This window comes from Orbicella franksi, chromosome 3, assembly GCF_964199315.1.
Source record: "Orbicella franksi chromosome 3, jaOrbFran1.1, whole genome shotgun sequence".
Taxonomy (NCBI): domain Eukaryota; kingdom Metazoa; phylum Cnidaria; class Anthozoa; order Scleractinia; family Merulinidae; genus Orbicella; species Orbicella franksi.
The window spans coordinates 23,274,723-23,296,593 of record NC_138147.1 but is presented as its reverse complement, the minus strand read 5'-3'; the positions used below and the strand labels follow the sequence as shown (position 1 = coordinate 23,296,593).

The 21,871-nt window shown below is 39.6% G+C and overlaps 3 protein-coding genes across 4 annotated transcripts in view; all 3 read right to left on the bottom strand.

The window, feature by feature from the left end:
* Positions 1–483: 483 nt before the first annotated feature.
* The window catches only part of LOC145482659 (uncharacterized), a 183,942-nt gene continuing 162,554 nt past the window's right edge, over positions 484–21,871 (bottom strand). Inside the window, exon 19 of the transcript XR_014048792.1 lies at positions 484–1,112. The gene's annotated coding sequence lies outside the window, so the exon portion shown is untranslated. The remainder of the gene's footprint in view (positions 1,113–21,871) is intronic.
* LOC145481696 (ubiA prenyltransferase domain-containing protein 1-like) lies at positions 13,129–16,885 on the bottom strand. The gene has a single exon (XM_081460216.1). The coding sequence runs from the start codon at positions 15,805–15,807 to the stop codon at positions 14,884–14,886; it is 924 nt and encodes a 307-aa protein (XP_081316342.1). The 5' UTR covers positions 15,808–16,885; the 3' UTR covers positions 13,129–14,883.
* On the bottom strand, positions 17,004–21,870 carry LOC145481694 (potassium voltage-gated channel subfamily A member 7-like). 2 transcript variants are annotated; one of them, XM_081460212.1, is made up of 2 exons: positions 20,739–21,870; positions 17,004–18,225 (listed from the first exon to the last, which is right to left on the bottom strand). In XM_081460212.1, exons 1-2 carry the CDS (start codon positions 21,868–21,870, stop codon positions 17,789–17,791), a joined length of 1,569 nt encoding a protein of 522 aa, XP_081316338.1. In that variant the 3' UTR covers positions 17,004–17,788. The 2 variants fall into 2 exon arrangements, with proteins under 2 accessions (XP_081316338.1, XP_081316339.1); XM_081460213.1 differs by having other exon boundaries at positions 17,004–18,123.

Sequence of the window (21,871 nt, the reverse complement as noted above, 5' to 3'; positions counted from 1 at the left end):
CGAATCCACTCTCGTCACGGATTCATCGGTTCCTTTGATGCACCATGATCCGAGTGATCTTGGATCAGTGATCCTGATCCAGATCACCCCAAAGGAATTCACTCAATATTCGTATTCTCGGTATTGGACTGGAACTAGTCTGGGACGCCTGGCGATGCCTGCGTTGTTATTCGCATTTGAAGAGACTCCAGCTGCGTGTACCTTAGTGCCAACCGTTTTCCTACGATGTGGGAAAACGGAATTCGAACTTCCAATTTCGTTTTTCGTTTATTCACGCGATCGGAAAAGGGAATTCGCGATTCCATTTTCGTTTTCCGTTCTCCTTCTACATTGAAAATGAAATTCCAACTTTTATTTTCGTTTTTCGTTTTCCCACAACTTTGGACAATAGCATTCTAATTGTCATTTCCTTTTTTCGTCTTTCGTTTTATAAGATATTGAAAAACGGAATTTGAACCTTGATTTCGTTTTCCGTTTCTCTGTTTTTGTCACTTTCTTATGTTACCTGAATTGGAAAAATATTGGCACTTCCTGTCGCTAACAATAGACCTGGGAACCACATCCTTGATGAAGTCTTTGTCCGCCGTTTTCTTACTGAGGAAAATAATAGTTATGAAGACCTTCTCGAGGTAATCAAGAAACGTTACCCGAATCTAAGGGGCTGCACAGTAGTTTGCTAAGTGTAAAAAGGTTTTTCAATTATCATGGTATCAAGAAGAGAAGGTCAGTTGCGGACTATAGAACAGTCGATATTCGGTTAGTGTAAAATGAGGACTGCGGACTGCAGACTGGGGTAAAATGCAGACTGAGGGTAAAAATGCAGACTGCAGACCAGGGGTAAAATGCAGACTGTAGACTTTTTAACTGAGTTGTGTTACCGTTTCCATCATTGAGAGCTAACCGTAAACAGGCAAACCGAAGCGTTATTTAAGCCAACCTGAGTGATATTCAGGCTAACCGGAGCATTGCAAACTTTCACTGCGATTAGCCTGAAAAACTGTTTCCGGTTAGAAATCGATAATGGAAATAACACCGTCGATATATACTTAAAAAGTCTGTAGTCTGTAGTTTGCAGTCTGCATTTTACCCTCAGTCTGCATTTTATTCCCGGTCTCCAGTCCGCAGTCTTCGTTTTACACTGACCGGTCGATATCGAAGTAGAAGGTGCCATATCGGAGGTTCGACGATATGTTCCAAATCGATCATGACAAACTTTTGTACCGAAACTTTTTGACCTTACAGTGGGACCTAAATAACCATGCATTTAATCCCGTGATTTGTGATAGTATACGCATAACTTCATTTCCTTGCCGATATCGATATCATGGTAGTCCTACTAAACAGAAGGCTTTTATCAACAGTCTGCGCGCTCGATACAGTTTGTAGCGGGCTGAAAAATTCGTAAATATTACTTTTCTATAAATATAGCGGCACAGTTTTTGTATGCTATTTGTTGAAATCAAAACTCCGTATGTACAGTCAGTGACATCATGTACAGTTAGCTACGACGTCCATTTTGAGGATCGTAAGAATGCGTGTACCTTAGTGCCAGCCGTTTTCCTACGACATGGGAAAACGAAATTCGAACTTCCAATTTCGTTTTTCGTTTACCCCAGCCATCGAAAAAGGGAATTCGAACTTTCAGTTTCGTTTTTCGTTTTCCTAATACATTGAAAACGAAATTGGAACTTCTATTTTCGTTTTTCGTTTTCCCATGACTTCGTAAAACCGAATTGCAGTTGTCATTTCCGTTTTTCATCTTCTATTTTCGTAAGACGTTGAAAAACGGAATTTGAACTTCGATTTTCGTTTTTCGTTTTCGTGTTCTATTATATTATCCCAAGACAGTAGCCTATTAAGCAGACGCTAGCGCTCTTTGGGCTTATATATATATTTTCCTATCTTACGATCCTCAAAATGGACGCAGCTATATTTATAGAAAAGTAATATTTACGAATTTTTCAGCCCACTACAAACCGTATCGAGCGAGCTGACTGTTAATAAAAGCCTTCTGTTTAATAGGACTACCACGATATCGATATCGGCTAGGAAATAAAATTATGCGTATACTATCACAAATCACCGAATTAAATGGTTATTTAGGTCCCACTGTAAAATCAAAAAGGCTCAGTACAAAGGCTTGTCATGATCAATTTGGAACATATATAGTCGAACCTCCGATATGGCACCTTCTAGTTCGATATCGACCAGTCAGTGTAAAACGAAGACTGCGGACTGGAGACCGGGGATAAAATGCAGACTAAAGGTAAAATGCAGACTGCAGACTGCAGACTACAGACCTTTTAATATATATCGTCGGTGTTATTTCCATGATATCCACTATTTCTAACCGGAAACAGGGTTGTTCAGGCTAATCGCAGTGAAAGTTTGCAATGCTCCGGTTAGCCTGAATATCACTCAGGTTGGCTTAAATAACGCTCCGGTTTGCCTGTTTACGGTTAGCTTTCAATGATGGAAACGGTAGCACGACTCAGTTAAAAAGTCTACAGTCTGCATTTTACCCCTGGTCTACATTTTACCCCACATGGTCCGCAGTCCGCAGTCCGCAGTCCGCAGTCCGCAGTCCGCAGTCCGCAGTCCGCAGTCCGCAGTCCGCAGTCCGCAGTCCGCAGTCCGCAGTCCGCAGTCCGCAGTCCGCAGTCCGCAGTCCGCAAGAAAAATGAATAAAAATAAACCTACCTCACCTCAGGTGTGTATTTCTTTGTTTCTATTGAGGTTCCTAGGCCGATTTATAACCATTTGGGTGGTTTTTAGTTCCACTGCTCTTCTAGCATGCTTTGCAGGCGTAGATGGGGAGGAGGGCACCCTCCTTCCATCCGCGCTCTGCCTCCCCTCTCCCTGTTTAACGCCTGCTACGCAAACTACTGCTCTTCCTTCATTCGGGAAGTGTACTCTCATATGAGAATGTGTTGCTGTGAAGGGTATGTGTTGTTTTACAGTTAATTAGTCTGAGATAGGGTATAGAAATCAGACAGTGTTGGTCTAGAATAGGGCATAATTTATCGGAAAAAGTGGCCTGTGTATAAATAATTTAGTCTGGAACAGGGTTCTTTACTCGGGGTTCTATGATAGAAACTAAAACTCGTAAGGGACTTTGTAAGATAGTGGTTAAGTTAGTGTATATGGCCTAAAACAGTGATAAAGTTTGTCAAAGTCTGAATTTGAATCCAGTATTTGACCAGGGGGATGGGAATTTGACCAAATGAAAATTCAAAATGTTGAATGCCTGGGGGGGTTACCAAGGGATGGTGGGATGTTGAAGTTATATATTGACTGGTACATAATCCTGTTGAATGTGACAAAAATTGCACTGTCTTAAGTCAGTTGGGATCCACTTAAAAAACCTCTTCTAAACACCCACCCCCTCCATCTCTAACAAACATATTTGTGGCATTCATTGATCATAACCAAAATAGCTGTGCATCAAATTTGAAGTCAGAAATGGAGAAGGAATGAAAAGGTGGTATCACAGTCCATTTTTTAAAAAATTTATAAGATTTCTTTAAAACCCTGGTGCCAATCAGCCTACAAATGCTTCAAGTTTTTAGAACTTTTCCCCACCGTTACATCTTGTACCAAAAATCAAAAGACATTTTAAGCTTTGTCTTTCTTTCCCATACCATGACTCAATGGAACTAGTGAGACAATCTCAGATAGAGCAGAGCGCAATTGATAGCTCTGGCACGATAGTCCCATAAGTACCCACCCCTGCTCGGTTCACTTCCGGTTTGTGTCTACCTTGGTAGTCTGCTACGGCTTTTCCCCTTAGCAGAGTGTATGTTTCAAGGTTGTATTTTTATTCAAGGTCCAAAAATTACGTACAAATTACTACTGGTGTTTTATGTTGATTTTCGTTCATTTTAAATTCAATAATACGTTGAAGCAGCAAACGTGACAATTTAGCTCTTCACGCCAACTTTGTAACTTGATACTTTTGTTTTCCTCGCACAGGCATGTAACATGAAACCCTTGTTTTCTCCAAAACACACGGAAGATGTGCTTGGTTTTTGGAGATAAATGAAAGAAAGTTAAATATCTGATGTAGTGATGAAGAAACGGAACAGAAACGATGTTGTTTTACTAAAAATACAAATTTTCCTATCACCGATGAACAAGAAATAATTTTATTATCAGATAGTCGCGAAATACCACTTTCTTTTTCTGTTGCCACCTTTGTTGTTAACAATAAAACAACTCAAAATTAACACACAACGATATTGATGGTTGAGAAGCGTTTCAACGAAAAGTATTGAAGATAAACAGCGCTACTTGGCCGATATGAATGAGTCTCCTTTAAGACTGATTAAATTAATTTGCGCTTTCATTAGGTGCCAGGGAGTCTGCTCAATATTTGAGCACTTTCCTGGTTTCTTTTGTCACAAATTTACAATTTGCGGAGTATTAAAGCCACTAACTTGGGAACTTTCTGGTCTGTCTTACAGACACAATTAAGGTTACCGTATACCTTCAGGGGTGTCTCGCGTCCAAGCGATGTAGCGCGTCCGGTTTAAGCTGTAGATACCTAAGACCCTATATCAAATTAAAGCTTATAGAGCTGGCTATCAAACCATACTAAAAAGTTTGAAATAAAATGAATTGCCAATTTTTTCACGGCCACTAAATGCAAGCGTCCTAATCACCTTTTGGAAGCTACAAGTCAAAGCGAATTTTGTTTTTCGCCAATTTATATTTTTCCTCGGTTTCAGGACAAAAAGCGCTAAAAAAGCGTGTCTGCGTTTTTCCATATTCAATTGTAGTAAAAAGTTACAGAACATTTTCGAAATAGGATTTAAAAAATGTGAAGTGATCGTACAAAAATCGCTCTCGGAGAAAAAATATTTCGAAATAAACAATTCGCAGACACGTTTTTGTTTTTTATATGTTAATCTAGCTACTGTCCAAATTTGAGGGCAAACAAACAAATTCCGTTTGAGTTGTAACTCTTTAAAGTGTCTGCTTCAAGCGAAAAAATTTATCCGAGAAAACAGCGCTAAGAAAAATATCTTGCTTCGCAAACAAACTCCGCCAACAAACGCCTTCAACTGGGTTCTCAGATCACCGAGCCAATCAGCGCTTGGAAAATGTACTACCATTAACTCGCGGTAAAATTTACGCGTGAATCTGCAAAAAAACCTTGCGTTTCGCAATGCGCTCAAGGCGGAGAGATAATTTTTCTGCAGCTGGGTTTTTCTTGAAGCTGGTTTGGCAAAATGGGGAAGACGAAAAAGGATACGAACGCTAGAGTAGCTGGGCGACCAGAACAAACAAAAGAAAGCGCGGCAGAGCAAATGTGCATGGATAATATTCCAATGGATCTCAATGAGTTGGACGATTCATTGGTATCGAACTCAACAAAAGAGTCACTGTAAACATCGCTGTTATCGCTGTCGAGTTCCCAAATTTTACACAACCTTTCTCTTCTCTTGACTCGATCTTTTTGCGCGCTTGATACGTCCGTAGCTTCATCCGCGAGGCCAACTTTCGCTTCTTCACTCATTGATGTATTTTCATTCATTCTTCACTTTTTCGAACTGGTAAACGGAGTTTTCCGTGGTCCATGTTTACTTATAACTTAACAGAATTACATCTAATACGAAAAATGCTTGGATTAACAATGCTGATTAACTGAGTAGTATGGAACGCCAGAACTGTCTTATGATACTTTTTTTTATTATATTGGGTGGTTATGTCATTATATTGAGTAGTTATGTTATTATATTCGGTGATTAACTCATTATACTCGGTGCTTATTCCATTATACTCGGTGCTTATGTCTTTATATGCGGTGCTGTCTTCATTATATTCGGTGCTTATTCCATTATATTCGGTGCTTACTTCATTATATTCGGTGCCTACTTCATTATATTCGGTGCTTACTTCATTATATTCGGTGCTTACTTCATTATATTCGGTGCTTACTTCATTATATTCGGTGCTTACTTCATTATATTCGGTGCTTACTTCATTATATTCGGTGCTTACTTCATTATATTCGGTGCTTACTTCATTATATTCGGTGCTTACTTCATTATATTCGGTGCTTACCTCATTATATTCGGTGCTTACTTCATTATATTCGGTGCTTATTTCATTATATTCGGTGCTTTCTTCGATATGATCGTCACCAGTCTTCGCAAGGGGTCGTACAATTTGGAGGTAGTCTAGGGAAAGCCGGGAAAAACGGGTGTCACGAAAACTCAGACCCCGAAACAGACCCCGAAAACTCAGACCCCTCGAAATTAAAAACTCAATTGTTATCACCCGAATTGCTCTATGGCCACAATGGGGCGAGATGTTTATCTTCTCCGGTTTATGTTGTGTAGCCGATATTTACGTAATACCGGACTACGCAAAAGTAATTGATCGTGTAAATTGAAGATAAGCATACGGTAAAATAAAATAACATGATAAAAGAACATAATAAAAGAAAACAAATGGAAACAATTAATATGTTTCTTCGCGGATGTTCAGACCATTAGGATCAATTGTTCTGCCTTTTTGAATTAAAAAAGCTTCCCTGGCCGTACGGATAGAGTCTCGGTTAGAAACGATTTTTTCGATGGGGATTAATTGCATGTCGTTAGCAGTGTGGTTAGGAGAGGACAGGAAATGTTCGGCGGCTGTAGTAGGTTTAGATTTGTTGTTAGGGTTATCTATGGTACGGCGGTGTTCATTAAATCGGTCTTTTAATTGTCGTTTCGTCTCTCCTATGTATTGTAAATTACGGCGGTTACATTGAATCATGTAGATGAGGTTTTTAGTGTCACAGGTCAGGTTGGATTTTATGGCGCGCGTTTCCCCGGTAGAAGTATGTAGTAAGTCCGTGAGAAATGTAGGGACAAGTAGCACAGTTTTTGCCACAACGGAAAGAACCAGAAGTTGTGTCGGTTTTTGCTTTTGTATTCTTCATTTCAATTTTCGTTCACTCACATTTCGAGACCAGACATGGCGGTTCAATCGGTTCGACCTTCACGTGCTTTTTACGTGTTGACTTTTTACGTGCCGACAGTCACGCAACGCACATAAAGTCAAAAAGCAGATTGCGATCAAACGAGTATGTTTCAGAGAACAACACATTTTTTTGCTGCATACGATTGCATAAAAAAGGTCTGTTTTGAAAAGCAGTGTCGGCTGCTGTTCTAAACCTTGTTAGTTCTTCACTGTTTGACCGACGCGACAGCGATAAACCTGAGAAGTTAAATATTTCTGTTTCACCGTTCGATCGACGCGACAACATAAACCGGAGAAGATAAACATCTCGCCCCATTGTGGCCATAGAGCAATTCGGGTGATAACAATTGAGTTTTTAATTTCGAGGGGTCTGAGTTTTCGGGGTCTCGGGGTCTGAGTTTTCGTGACACCCGTTTTTCCCGGCTTTCCCTAGACTACCTCCAAATTGTACGACCCCTTGCGAAGACTGGTGACGATCATATCGAAGAAAGCACCGAATATAATGAAATAAGCACCGAATATAATGAAGTAAGCACCGAATATAATGAAGTAAGCACCGAATATAATGAGGTAAGCACCGAATATAATGAAGTAAGCACCGAATATAATGAAGTAAGCACCGAATATAATGAAGTAAGCACCGAATATAATGAAGTAAGCACCGAATATAATGAAGTAAGCACCGAATATAATGAAGTAAGCACCGAATATAATGAAGTAAGCACCGAATATAATGAAGTAGGCACCGAATATAATGAAGTAAGCACCGAATATAATGGAATAAGCACCGAATATAATAAAGACAGCACCGAATATAAGGAAAAAAGCACCGAATATAACGAAGAAAGCACCGAATATAACGAGGGAAGCACCGAATATAATGGAATAAGCACCGAATATAATGAAGACAGCACCGCATATAAAGACATAAGCACCGAGTATAATGGAATAAGCACCGAGTATAATGAGTTAATCACCGAATATAATAACATAACTACTCAATATAATGACATAACCACCCAATATAATAAAAAAAAGTATCATAAGACAGTTCTGGCGTTCCATAGAGTAGCCAGCCAATTCGTGGTATCCATATCGGTAATACTCCCGCGAAAGTAGTCTCGGTTGATTGCATACACTTCATAGGGCTGTCAATCAAGAGGGAACTTTTACTTCCGGCCATAACGTAAAACATCCATTTCTCCGCCAATGTTAGGTTTTTTCCAATTTTGTTTTCAGAAATTAGAGATTACTCTTCGACCATTAGTTTGAACCAAAAATCCAAATTTGAAGAAAATTGCCGATCTGAAGGTATACTGTAACCTTAAGGCAAGAAATAAACAAGCCGCCAAGGAGAAACAATACATTTGAACCCTGACAAACACACTATTGTAGATTGAAAACAGCAGATGACATTTGTTGAACCGACCTGTGTGTAATTCTAAAAGTTACGCAGCCACAGTAACTTTTCACTTTTGCAATAAAAAGGGACAATTGGCGCTACCTGAAAAATAACTGCCGTCCTTGATCACATGACATGACATTTAAAATACCGCGTAGAAAGATAGTGTATAACACTAACGATGCTAGAACGTATGCGTCTTACATGTTGAGTTCTACCATAAGGAAAACCAGTCAACATTTGTACGTGATTCTGTATGCAAAGTATCCTCCACCAGCCACGAACGCTAACTAATCTACGCATGCGTTTAGAGCAAATTAGTTTTGTTCTAAGAGAATGGTACCACAAGGAGAGCAAGGGGTTACCTGAAACATATAGCTTTGCGATGTTCATATGCAAGCGACGACGATGGAACATGTTTTACGTAGAGTACACATGTACCTTTCCCACCCCACCTGCACCACTTCCTCACCTCTAGACTAATTAACTAATCGAAATTAATTAATTAAACAGACATTAAAGTTTATGCCATAGCGCCATAGCGACATATCGCCTTAACGCCTCAGCGGCAGGCAGCCCCCAAAACCATCCCAATAGTGCACTCTGCACTAATAATGTGGAGTTTCGTTCATTATTCTAATTTGTGCCATATATGCACTTCTTCAGATGTTTCCAGATTTTTTTTTTAATCTTCAGTTCCTTGTAGTCGGCAGTATCCATCCGTTTTTCCTTTTACTATACTGTTTGTATTATTTTGCTGCAGAGTTCAACATTTGCATTGTTTTTCTGATTTATAGAACAATTTTAATGCTAAACACTCTTTTTCCTTGGCCATCGTAGCTTTAGGGACCGTTCATTTTTTATGAGGGAGGGGGGGCTGGTGGGATTTGGGACGCACCATTTAAAAATCGCATGACCCCCCCTCAGCTTACCAATTTTTTCACATGGCCCCCCCTTATAGTGGTCATTTTTTGGGATGACCCCCCCCCCCAAACAAAAAAATTGAACAAACAATACTTAGATTTCAACTTTTTTAATATTTCTGTATTATCCCCCTACTTCACGTTATTGTGCTCACTATGAAGACAATATTTACAATCTCTATACGACAGAGAGCTGTTGTTTAAAAAACAAATCAAAAGAAAGAGAAGTCAATTTCGGATCTCCTAGTCATGGCTCGCCCTGAGCGTGTGGCATTTGGCCTCTCATTGGCATCTTCCTCATCTGAATTGATGAATGCAAGAATGACGTCACTTGAGTCATCTTCTCCCCAAGAGTCAATGGCATCACTGTCATACTCATCATTGTCACTTTCATCCGTTTCACTGCTGTGAGCACTTGCCCTGTTGTCATTTTGTGTCAATGTCCTGGAATTTCTCAGTGTTGGTTGGCCAGCTCTGAGAGGACTCTTCTGCTGCAAGCATGAATGTCTTACAATTGCCTTTACTTTCTCACTCTTGCTGCTTTTCAAATGCTGCTTCAGCCCGTGGTGGTTTGAGTACTTGTTTAGTTCTGGAACACGTAGCTTTTTAAGCTTGGTTAGATCTTCGCACAACTCAGTCCAAGGATAATCCTCCTCCCTACTTAACTTTGCCTTTTCTTCTGCTCTCTTTTTCCTTTTAAATTCCAGCACTTCAAGATGCTGAAGATAATCCACCACAAACTCCGATTTGACAATAAACGTATCTGCAAATAGAGCAACGCTCTCTGGGTCAGATAAAACCAGCCTGCCACTTCCATGCTCTTTCTTCTTTATATTGTTAATCCAATCGGGGAAAGAGCGCATTACTACATGAGCATCATGAAAGAGGCTCATTCCAAAATGCGCAATAATGGCGAAAGCGACGAGTCGTTTAAGAAAAGGTTTACAGCTGAACGATCCAGACAGTTTGACATCTTACAAGCAAAAGAAGCAATTTTTCTAGGTGCGGATGGCTGTTCAGAAAGGGCGAGTGAGTTTTCCATGCAAGGGTACCAGTTGAAGCCCAGTGATGGAATAAAACTGAACTTCTCCATCAAAGAGCACAGAGCAATGGTGGAAAAGTTGAATGTCATATTGAAAGATGTAAAGGAACACGATTCCACACTCTTTCAGTCCAATGCGCTTGCTTTAAAGCAGGGCGAAGAATTTGCCCACAGTTTTAATGTAAAACAGATCAAATGTACAGAAGCTAAGTTGACGAAGGTCACGCAGGACATAGAAGCACTAGAAAATAAGAAGAGCAATTATAACAGCATATTCAAAGGCATACTCAAACAGCACATCAACAAAAGGAGAAGGAAAAAAGAAAACCGCAGAAAGTCAAATGAAAGAAAGAGGAAGCGGACTGAAAACAACGTCCAACGAGTTTATGGAATCTGTGTTGGAAACTCGCTAGGAAATGATCTTCCACAATGCCTTGTGTACCCTCCTAGAACGGCCGTCCCGGAAGAGTGTCTTAAAGTTGAGGATGTTGCCACGTCGATATTTAGAAGAGATGGGTCATACATCGCACAGCTCTTGGAAGGGAATTATTTCACCAATGCTGCAAGAAGCAGAATCACCACCAACCTTGAGCGGGAAGTCAGAGATTATGTTTACACCTTCATGTACCCTGAAGAGTACACTCTGACGGAAAGCATTGCTGCTTCTTGCAGCATTGGTGAACGAGACTCCCATAGCAGCACAAGCGGCGACGAAGAACTCGACGACAGCGGAGATAAAGATGAGTGCCAGTGAAAGTTGCATTCGAAAATAACAGTGTTAAATACTTCTTTTCAGTAGCTACAAATGCTTTTTGTCGCCAAACGTTTTTTTAAAGCAGAAGGAAAGTTTGTAATAAATTTGTATCCTGCCTTCTATATTTATTCTATAGCAATTTTTTTGATATTCCAACATTATGCCATTTTAAAGTTTAACTAAAATATTTCACGTGACCCCCCCTTTTTCCCTTATTTTTTTGGGATGGCCCCCCCTCGAAAGCCATTTTTTTTCGCATGGCCCCCCCCCAAATCCCACCAGCCCCCCCTACCTTGTAAAAAATGAACGGTCCCTTAGAAGAAACAAAACACAAACCGCGGTGATAAACATGGAACCAAAACGCATGTTAAACAAAGTTAATTTCCTTGACGTTTCGTATGTACAACATACATCTTCAGAAGTGACCGTTAACTAGATTACAATCGAGAAGAAAAAGAAAAAGACTGGTATCTAATAATATGTAACAAGACTAATAGTTAATAACAAACAGATGAGGCTGCGGGAGAGAAAAAAAAAATTTACCATAATAATAACAATACAAAATGTTAGTAAAGAAAAAGTTTTTCACTGCCAACGTTTTCATTCAAGGCTGGCTTTAAATCACGAATTAACAATGTTTCCTTAATTTTACAATGTATATCTGACCTACCAGTTGCTAAGATATCAAAATTGTCCCATTTAATATTATGACCCGTGGAAGTAGCGTGATCCGCAATGGCTGAGGTGTGACCGCTTTTAGCAAGGGCCTTAAAATGTTCAGTTTTTCTATCGTGTAGTCGACGCTTTGTTTTTCCTATATAAAAATTATCACAGTCCCAGCAGCTTGCCTTGTAAACCACCTTAGACATCTGAGAACGGCTGAACCTGTCCTTGTACGGGAAAAAAGACTTAATTCGGCGGGTGTTTCGGAAATTATTTTAACGTTAAAACAACCATAAAACTTATAGATACAAGATTTAAGTTGCTGGGTAATTACTTTACTTTGGAACCCTAAAAATGGTAAAACAATGAAGATTTCTCTCTTGGGAACTGTAGTGATAGGGTCTTTAGGTTTGTTTTGATGTCTATTCACTACATCGTTCATGTTGTACGTGATGATACCACGGAGATAACCATTGCGTGACAATAGCTTCCTGAGATCATCCAAGGCAGACTGTAATGATGAAGACGATAAACAGATGCGAAGACAACGATAAGTAAGGGTGCGGATGAGGTTTATCTTGTACTTGCGAGGTGTGAAGGAGTCCCATTTCGTGTAAAGGCCAGTGAAAGTTTTCTTACGGTAAATGGATGTTGAGAATGAATTGTTATGCCATTTGATAAGAGCATCAAGGAATGGAAGTTCGTGATCCTGTTCAAATTCAATGGTAAATTTGATGTTGACATGTCGGTCGTTGAGATAAGAGAGAAATTTAACAGCAGCGTCCTTACTGTCAAATAAGGTGAAGGTGTCGTCAACGTATCTGAACCAAATGGTAGGACGAGCAGTGTTATTCATCACCCACTTCTCCTCAAAATGACACATAAAAATATTGGCCAAGACAGGACCCAAAGGGGAGCCCATGGCAACACCATCCATTTAATCAAAAAACTTTAATGCTCTTAATTGTTATGACTTTTGTACGAGCAACTTTTAAGTTTCCCTAACTGCGTTCTGGAAACTATTCAGAACAGTACACTGAAACCTAGTTGGTTAAGTCAAAGTAATTAAAATTCGGCTAAGTTCAAATGTACGGAATGACAGAAATATCATTACCGTTTTCTCTACATTGATATCTTTTTATCATTATTGAACTATTGTCTTTTATGAGACTTAAGAAAAGAAGTAGCAAATTTTAGTGATAAATGTTTAGAAGTAATTACTTATTAGTGGTTTTTGCAAGCTACTTGATATCCTTTGTTTATTTCGTTTTGATAAATTGTAAGATAAGACAGTTTCAATAAATTTGGTATTTATTAGTAAATTGATCATGCTAATTAAGAAATCAATATTATTGATTACTCAAGACAAACCCTTTTAATGATTTTTATTGATTTCCGATATCAAGTTCTATTGATTGTTAGAGGATATTATTGATTATCAATTTTTTGAATTGACTACCCCAGGCATACATACAGTTTTCAATAAATAATTTTTGAACTCTCCATAAAAGATCTCCAAAATAGTAACACCTTTCTAAGAGTTCAACAATCTAATTTCATTTGCTTTAACGTTAAGATATTATCCTAGTTTCATTTTCTGCTCCTATGTCCACCTTGACTTCATCTCAGTCCACACAAAAACTAAAAAGCTCAGGAAATGTTTGTTTGTATGCTTGAACTGAGTGCTTGGCAAACTACATGACTTTACACCAGTATACTACAACTAAAATGTATAAACTACTTACACACAAAGACGTCAACACCTAACAACCAAGAAGTCCAACAACACCTACTGAAATAATTGCTTCACTTTTTCTTCTTTTTCTTTTTTATTTGCTTTGTTTAGCCTTGAAGTTACTAGCTTCTATTACAGTAGCTCCTCCAAAATTTGAGGTGACACAAAGCTTTCTGTTATGTTGTCATAGGAAAGTGTGTACTAGTAAAATGGAGACACCCCACAATTTAACAAGACCTGCAAAATTACTTCTGTTGGTGACAGAACTTGTCTCTCTATATTTTTCTTTTGTTGAATATTTTGTTTTAGTATAATTTCCAGAGGTGAATATAAGAATTGGACATTCTACTTGGTTGAAAAACTCATCGTATGACACTATATTCACCCTGCTGGAACTTGGTTACTAAGCTCGTTATCCTTACCATCTCGGCAAGTAAACATGGCAGACAGTTTCTGAATGAAGTTTTCATTTATTTGAAAGACATCACTCCAAGTCCAGGATACTCGAAAGAATGGGGAATTTTCAAAATGACTGCTGTCGCCCTTGGACCAAAAATCTTTTCAAGAGCTTGTATTCAAGGCTTTTAAGAATTGTAAACGCAGTGGTTGTGTTGATTGCCAGCAAGTCAGATCAATTGACCGAAATTTATTTTTCTTCAAACTAAAGCTACTCATTTTTAGGCAATGATGACAACTGGGAATGAAGTCAACAACAATAAAACAAAGGTACCTGATGAATTTATTTTTCGTAGTGTTTCGCTCGTTTGTTTTACTGCTGAACTCAGTGAGTAAACTGATTGATAATCAATGTACATGTAAGCTTATTATTAAAACTACGGCTGCATACGTGTGTGCACACGAACAATTATTACATCTGTGTTTTTATGTTTTAGTCCATTATTTTGTTGTCCTTGGTATTCACCTCTGAAAAAAAAATTATTCAAAATTATACCAAAAAACTATTCACCTCGGTGAACTTTGGTAAGTATTCACTGAGCCTTTGGCGAATAATTGTTAAATAACTGTATTTTTCATTTAAAAAAAAACATTTTTGAGGAGATTTGTGCATAAATCTCTACATTCACAAGTTCAATTTAGTTACTAGGTTTTTCAATACCCATTGAGTTGTGTCTATGGCAACAATATTGACACCTTCAGATTTTTCTTTTTTTCACTGTCTGTTGTTTGCATAGAAATATTAAATTATTGGAAATTCAGTTACTATTTGAAGGTAGATTTGCCAAAAATGGCAGTTCTATCCAATTCAAACAAATTATCCCACTTGTTCATTTACCACTCTTTTTGCAATTCTGCCGACCATGAGTCACCATGCTGTTTGTTGTAAATAACCTGAAAGAACGCACCGAAAGAACTACTCACAGCGGAGTCAAATCACTTAATGTGAAGGCTTAATGGCGCTACTGTACAACTAACAATATACAACAAACCAAACATTAAATTCAGTTTAGCAGTCTGTCGTGGCAGTAGCATTAGTTTTCCTTCTCTGAAGCTTTTTTCCAGTTTAAAAGCCATTCCAAGCGTGGTAAGAGGTACAAGGAAACGTACAGACAGGTTAACAGACAGCACTGCACATATAACATAAGGGGCAAGCAGGAGAAGACAATAAAGTGCATATGATAGTTGATGGCCAAGAATAATTGCCAAAGTTACAGCTCCTGCTTTTTTGTCTGCCTCCATGTCTCTTGTATTGTTGCTATGTAGAATGGCTTCTGTGCTCAAAGCCACAGGAATAGCGTAAAACAACGGAAACAGCGCCACGCTTCCACATTGTGTTAGATAAGAAAACAACACGGCCAAAGGACCAAACGTGATCACTATTACAATGTCACCGACTCCGTAATATTTCAGCCCAACACCTCCAGTGTATAAAAACGAACCAGAGAGGCCTCCGAAGAACAAGAATGACAAATGCTCCATTTTTGCTGGTGATAATCGGACCAGAAACACGAGGGCAAAACTGGCAAGGCCGTATGACACGACACCCAAGTTGACAACTTCTTTCGGTGTTAAAAGATGATCAACCAAAGTACGGTCGTCGGAAACTTTACTGTCAACTCCTTTCATGTAGTCGTAATAAGTATTGACTAGATTTCCCGCCGCGTGTACCCCAAGAACCGACACCATTGTTAAAAGGAGTAAAATGAAGCTAAAGTTACCGGTTGTTTTCCAACATATCACTGCCCCTAAAACCACAGGGATAAACGACGCCGAAAATGACCATGGTCGCAACGCCAACAGATAAGATGAGAGTTTGAAGGATTTCGTGGTTTTCTGCTGCTTCTCCGTACCATTCATAGCAAAGTACGCCAAGAATCCTCACAGAAAATATAAAATCCTGTAAAAGTCTAATGAAATCTTCGTCTCGACTCATGTACTAGACAGTCCATGTGACCGGCTTTGATTGCTGGCGCAAGTTGGAGCAGTGGCAATTTTGTATCAGTCTATACGTCATATAACGGGCACATAGTATAGATCAAAATTGATTCCAAGGTAAAACGCAGGGCGGAAAAAGGCCGGGCGGTGAAACAGTATATTAGGGCCCTTTGCCATAGTACCAGCTTTGCAATAAATTTGGTTTTATTTACAATTAGCGAGCGAGTGACGTCGAGCACGAGCAATTCCAGGAGCCCATCGCATTTCTTGAGCAAAAGCCCTGGAGCAAGCGAGATGTGCTTGTCAAGCAGTTGAATTTTTCGTCGCGTGGTCCTCTGCATTCAAGAGTTTTTATAGTCACATATTATCTTTATTCCTGAGCAATCAAACCTTCCTACGGGGTGAGGAGAGGGGAGGAGCTGGTTTTCATGGAAATCAAAAGACGCTATCTCCAAGAGGCAAACTGTCCGAAAGGGTCCGTAAAATTAAGGTCGAATGAATAAAGAGGATTTAGTTCCGCGCTTCTTGTACCGCCGGCTACTTTCAGTATAGCTTTCAAACGAAAGACTGGCTGCACTCTTTTGCTATAAGTGTTAGTTTACCATTTTGATCCATGTTAAAAACTTTTCAGTTGATCTTCCAGTGTCAATCAAAGTGGCACATGAGCATCATCGTGTCACAGACCCTTGTCACTTACCTATTTACCAGGAAAAACAAACTCTCAACGCAATCACTGTTTGCCTTTTCCCTTATCTTTCCGAATACCTTCTTCCGACTGCGTTAGCCTTTGAAGAAGCTCTCCATCCCCCTTTTCCTCCTTCCACCCCAGATTATGAGTGAAGAGAGCGGAGCGCGATATGGGAAGGAACGCGGGAGAGAGATTCCATTTTTCCCCCTCTCTCCCGCCTCTGCGAAAAACAGAACGTTTGGTCGCAGGTTATCTTTGAATGAGCAGTGTCTCAATTTTCCTGATTCCCTTCTTGCTACTATCGCTGGTTTAAGTTTTTACTCGTACGCACGATCTGAAGAAGAGAGGGCGAGGGTATGGCCTCGTTACATTGTTTTCAATCGGCCCCCCGAGGTACTCATTAGACTGATTGTAGTCTGTTTTATATATTTCTTTTCTTTCTTTCTTTTTTTTTTTTTGGAAAATCACGGAGAGGCGGAGCAAGGGTGAAGGGACGAGGACGGGACAAGGGTCAGACGGTTTCAACCCATGGCTACACGTTTTCAGTCTCTCGTGTCAGCGTATGAATGTCTTCAATCACGTTACCCGATAGCTTACAGCGCGGCGGTTGCCAGTTCGCGGCATTCTTCATTGCAGTCAAGTTATGCTCGCTCTCGGTTATCTCATGATCCATTGATTTGCACTCTAGGGGAATCACGTTTCCGTGATAAAAAAACTCAAAACATAGACACTGGGTTGTGATTTATTCTCAGTTATAATTAAAAAGAAGTCCAAAAATCAAACGCAAAGACTAACACAACGTACAAAGTGCATTGCCTTTGACGGTTGTTAAGTAAAACGGTCGGCATTTTACCAATCAACTACAAACTCGTCGGCGCCTAATTCTGTCTACACGCCAAAATCATTGCAAAAAAAAAAGGGAAAAGCATCAGCTATTTGTGTTGTTTCGGCAGTCTTGTTTCTGCAGCTTGAGCTTTTTCAGAAAGCTCCTCTACAAGACTAAAAAGCAGCTAAGACCATAACGGACTGCAGCTTCTACTAGGCTAGACCGACAGCTAAACACGTCAAAATGGTCGTACAACTTCAGCGGAAAGCAGAGTTTGTCATGTAGGTTCACGGTGATATCCCGTTGGGCAGAGCGCCAATTCACGTTAGTCTCTTCGAACCAGTAGACTCCGAGCTCATACATCTCCTGTCATTATCTCTAAATTCTTCTTAGACAATTGTTTCTACTTGTGACAGAGAAGTCTTCTTTCCGTGGTTTTGATAGTTGTTTTTCCCACTTACAGTGGTGGAGTTTGCCAGGCCATTTGGATGATCCATGTTAACATTGGAGCCTATGGCATTATACATTGTATCTGGAAATTTTACAGTTCCATACTTTCGGCTCCTCTTTCTTTGTTTTACATCCCCTTTATTCTTTTGGGATTTCTTTCCAGTGCAATTAAGTAGTAGGCCTTTCTTCTTTGTTTCGCTTTCCTTGGCCTCACGTTCCTCTTCTATTTCACCTTCTTCCTCTTCGTCGTCTATATTTGATTGCCTGCCGTTCTCTTTTGAGTAGTAATAAGCAAAGTTAGACACTATGACCGGGACAGGGAGAGCAATGGCTAACACGCCTGTGATGGCACAGAAACACCCAACTAACTTTCCACCTGCAAGAGTGGACAAGATAGAGAGAATCAATGGAAAACTTACGGATATCTGTAGCACGGTAAGCATGCTCTTCTTTAATTCATCAGGCGGACATTACGACCTTGGAATTCCAATACAATAAATATAAATTCCAAGATCGCTCACTTCACTCACGGCCAGTTCAACAGGAGACCATCAGTACGAGATTAGTGTAAAACGCGATAATCAACAGCATAAGTACCAGACTTGTACCTAAAGGTACCTAACTTTACACTAAATAAAAAGAAAAAAAACACTATTTCTATAGAGCAGCTTACTTAATTACGTGATGAATGAAGGTAGAAATAAGGACAATAAGCAAAGTATACATTTATACTTGGCAAGAAGATCTCAAAAGACCAGTTGCCGATTTTCCCGCCATTTTACAAAGTGTTATCAGTCTAAAAACAATCTCAAGCAAACCAATTTCGGCGTATAACTCTATTTCAAAAAAAACCGGTCTTCATAGTCTTTAAACTTGAGAAAGACAAAACACTGGCCTGGCGAAAGACGTTTTTAACTTTTCAAATTTGTTCGACTATCAATGCAGTTTTGGTAAAATAATCTGAAAACTGCACTGTGAATTTGATCAAGAAATCATTTGCAGTAGACTCTTGGTCGCGATATCAGCGGTTTATTAAGTTACATCATAAAATCAACGATGACTAGACGAAGGCCCCGACCGTTTCGATTCCTTTGTAGCCCGTGTTACAGGAGCTTACAGGCACTCCCCCTCACCTCGATTTTTTTCTTTCGGGGAGGAAGGCTGTAACATGGGCTATTTTCTTTGACTCCGTTTTCAAATCTGTCGACTCTGTAAAGTGTAAAATAATAAAAATCTAAATCTACATGTTGCGTTTACGATGAAAACAATCAGCGATTTCGACTACTGGTCAGTGTGGACGACTGGCGAGATTAATGACGTCACTCAGGCACCTGGAAGCAAGAGTATATTAGCCTTGTACCTGTGGTCAAGGTCGTCAAGGCAAGGTTTGTTATTTATCCACAGGAACTGTACCGGCTCCTCCTGATATCTACCAAGTTTGTTTGCCACACTCTTAATTTTTCACACCATAAAACTGCTACCAGAGAAAGAGTCCTCAAAACACTCAACAATTCTCTCCCCCATTCCTCTTTTCTATCGCTGGTTTTTACGGAACAGTTCTCTCTCTCCCGACTGCTCAACTCTCCCTCTCAACTAAATTCCCAACCGACCGAATCAGAGTCTTTGTATTGCTCTTCTGGTGCTTTTCAGCCCATCACGTAAATCATTTGTGAAGAACTAAAGAACAAAATGTTAATCAATCAAGCACAGTTTTGTTCATTGTGTATTATTACTTCGTTAGTTGGTTTCGGAAATATGGAATTGATAATTCCTTTCAGTTCTACTTCAACTCTCAGCCATTCATATACAAGGAAGGCTGTTATCATGATGTAAAAAAGTGTCAAGCCTAATATATGAAGCTGAACACGCGACCACAAAGGCCAAACGTTCCAACTATTTGTCCAAAACGTACACTCCACTCAAATTATCTGCGTTTGAAATGACGGATGCTAAAAATTTCTGAACATGGTTAACCTGAGAAAATTGAATCCAAAGTGCTGGTGGTTGTTTTGGGGGTTTATTTAGCGGTTTATGGCAGGTTTATGGGTTAAATTGTTGACTGCTAGACTGTGGCTGAAACCATTCGACAAAGCAAGAAACCTTGATAGTCTTTATCAAGAAACGGAAAAATCAATCAGGTGTGCGTGCTTTTCAGTGAAGAAACTATGACCGTGTCTGTTTGGATACAGCAACTATAGCAATGCCTTTTCAAAGCCTTTCTTAATTGCGCAGTAATAAAAACAAATTCTCAAAACTCAAAAGAAAATCACTTTCCACGAGAGTAAAGTCTCCAAAATCAAAACTGGTGTAGAGTTGAAAATCGCTAAAAAAGACGACTTAAAAGAGCCGTTTCAAGATGTAAATGGCATACTTAAATACAGAGTAGGAATTTTAAATCATTGCCTGCGGTGTTTGTGTCCAAAATATCTCGGATGTAAATAAAGCATTGTTACGCGAGAGTTCCAAGAGCACTAGGTCGTGTCATTTAGATGAAGACTTAGATAGTTGAAATTTCGTGACAAAACAAGCTATGTTACGTGTTGAATGGTATTGCCTCCGTGGCCAAGGAATAATGCTTAACAAGTTGCAAATTTAGATGCAGTTCATTTTGGCCGGAGGTTCTGTCTTCTGTGTTTGCCTTGTGATTATACATGAATGAAAACCAGCTTGAGTTTTGCCAACAGATATAAACAAAGGATTTAAACAACGGCTTATTCATGGATAACTCTATATCTATTCAATTGTGACAATGCTTTTACTGGTGGTTGTTGAATCAAGACTGGACAGTTATAATAATTATTTCCGACGGCAAGTTTTAATTTAATGTGCCGAGAGTTACTTAAATCTAAATTGTAAATATTTCAAACTGTAAGCAAGGACAGTACATACCTAGAGTCTTGGGTGTTATGTCTCCATAGCCTACAGTGGTCATGGTGATAATGGCCCACCAAAATGAATGAGGAATACTTAGGAAATCATTTCCATCCTCATTGCTGATTTCTGCGTAATAAACAGCGCTGGAGAACAAAACAACTCCCATGCAAAGAAAGAAAAACAGCAGCCCTAATTCCCGCAAACTTGCTTTCAGTGTGTGCCCAAGTATTTGAAGTCCTCGCGAGTAACGCGACAGCTTAAAAATTCGGAAAACTCGCACAAGTCGTACGGAACGAAGAACAGCGAGTGAGGAAACGTTGGCCGAGTCCTCCATGGGCAAAGTTATATAGAATGGTATAATCGACACTAGGTCGATAATGTTCAAAACTGAGATGAAAAATTTCCACTTGCTGGGGCTAAACACAAGGCGAATGACATACTCCAAGCTGAACCAGCCAATACAAAAGGCTTCAATCACGAAGAACGGATCGTCTGTTTTCTTTTTTGACGTTGCAGAATTCGTCGTTTCGTTTGTTTTTTGAGCAGGATCTTCCTGAAACTGTGGCAAAGTCTCCACGCAGAAAAGAACTATCGATAGAACAATTATACACACAGACCAAATTGCGATTCCTCGCGCGAAATTTGAGGTGTCTGGATGTTCAAACAGCTCCCAGACTTTCCTCTGTAGTTTATTTTTCGGTAAAGGACGTTGAGCTGTCTCGGTGGGCTGTTCTAAACCATCGCCGGCTTGAACTAGAGCCTTTGCTCCGAGATCAAAGAAGCGGACATCGCTTATAAATACCTTTCGAGGGATGTTAGGTGGCCGTATTAGGATTCCGTTTGTTTGATAGTAAGCTAGTATCGACTCGAAACAAATACGGTTGCGGTCAAAAAAATATTCATTGTTGACAGGATCATAGAAGTCCTTTCTTCTTTCTTTGTCTCCAAGAAGTGATTCAGGAAACGATTCAAGCGTCTTTACGTACGTCTCGTATCGTTGTCCAGAAATATTTATTACAACCCTTGGCCCTCTGTGTGCGTCATTGGAGCCGGACATGAGACGAACCGAACTAACCCTGTTCGCCACTGTTGTAAGTTCAGGTTCGTTTTCGTTGGAACCAAGGCCCAAGGTGAGAAGTCCCTCCATA

Bases quoted from the DNA above. Each gene is read 5' to 3' on its own strand.
- LOC145481694 (XM_081460212.1), bottom strand. From the start codon at position 21,870: ATGGAGGGACTTCTCACCTTGGGCCTTGGTTCCAACGAAAACGAACCT. The intron at 18,226-20,738 runs GTATGTACTGTC...CCACTCTTGCAG, and splicing joins CATAACACCCAAGACTCTAG to GTGGAAAGTTAGTTGGGTGT.
- LOC145481696 (XM_081460216.1), bottom strand. From the start codon at position 15,807: ATGAATGGTACGGAGAAGCAGCAGAAAACCACGAAATCCTTCAAACTC.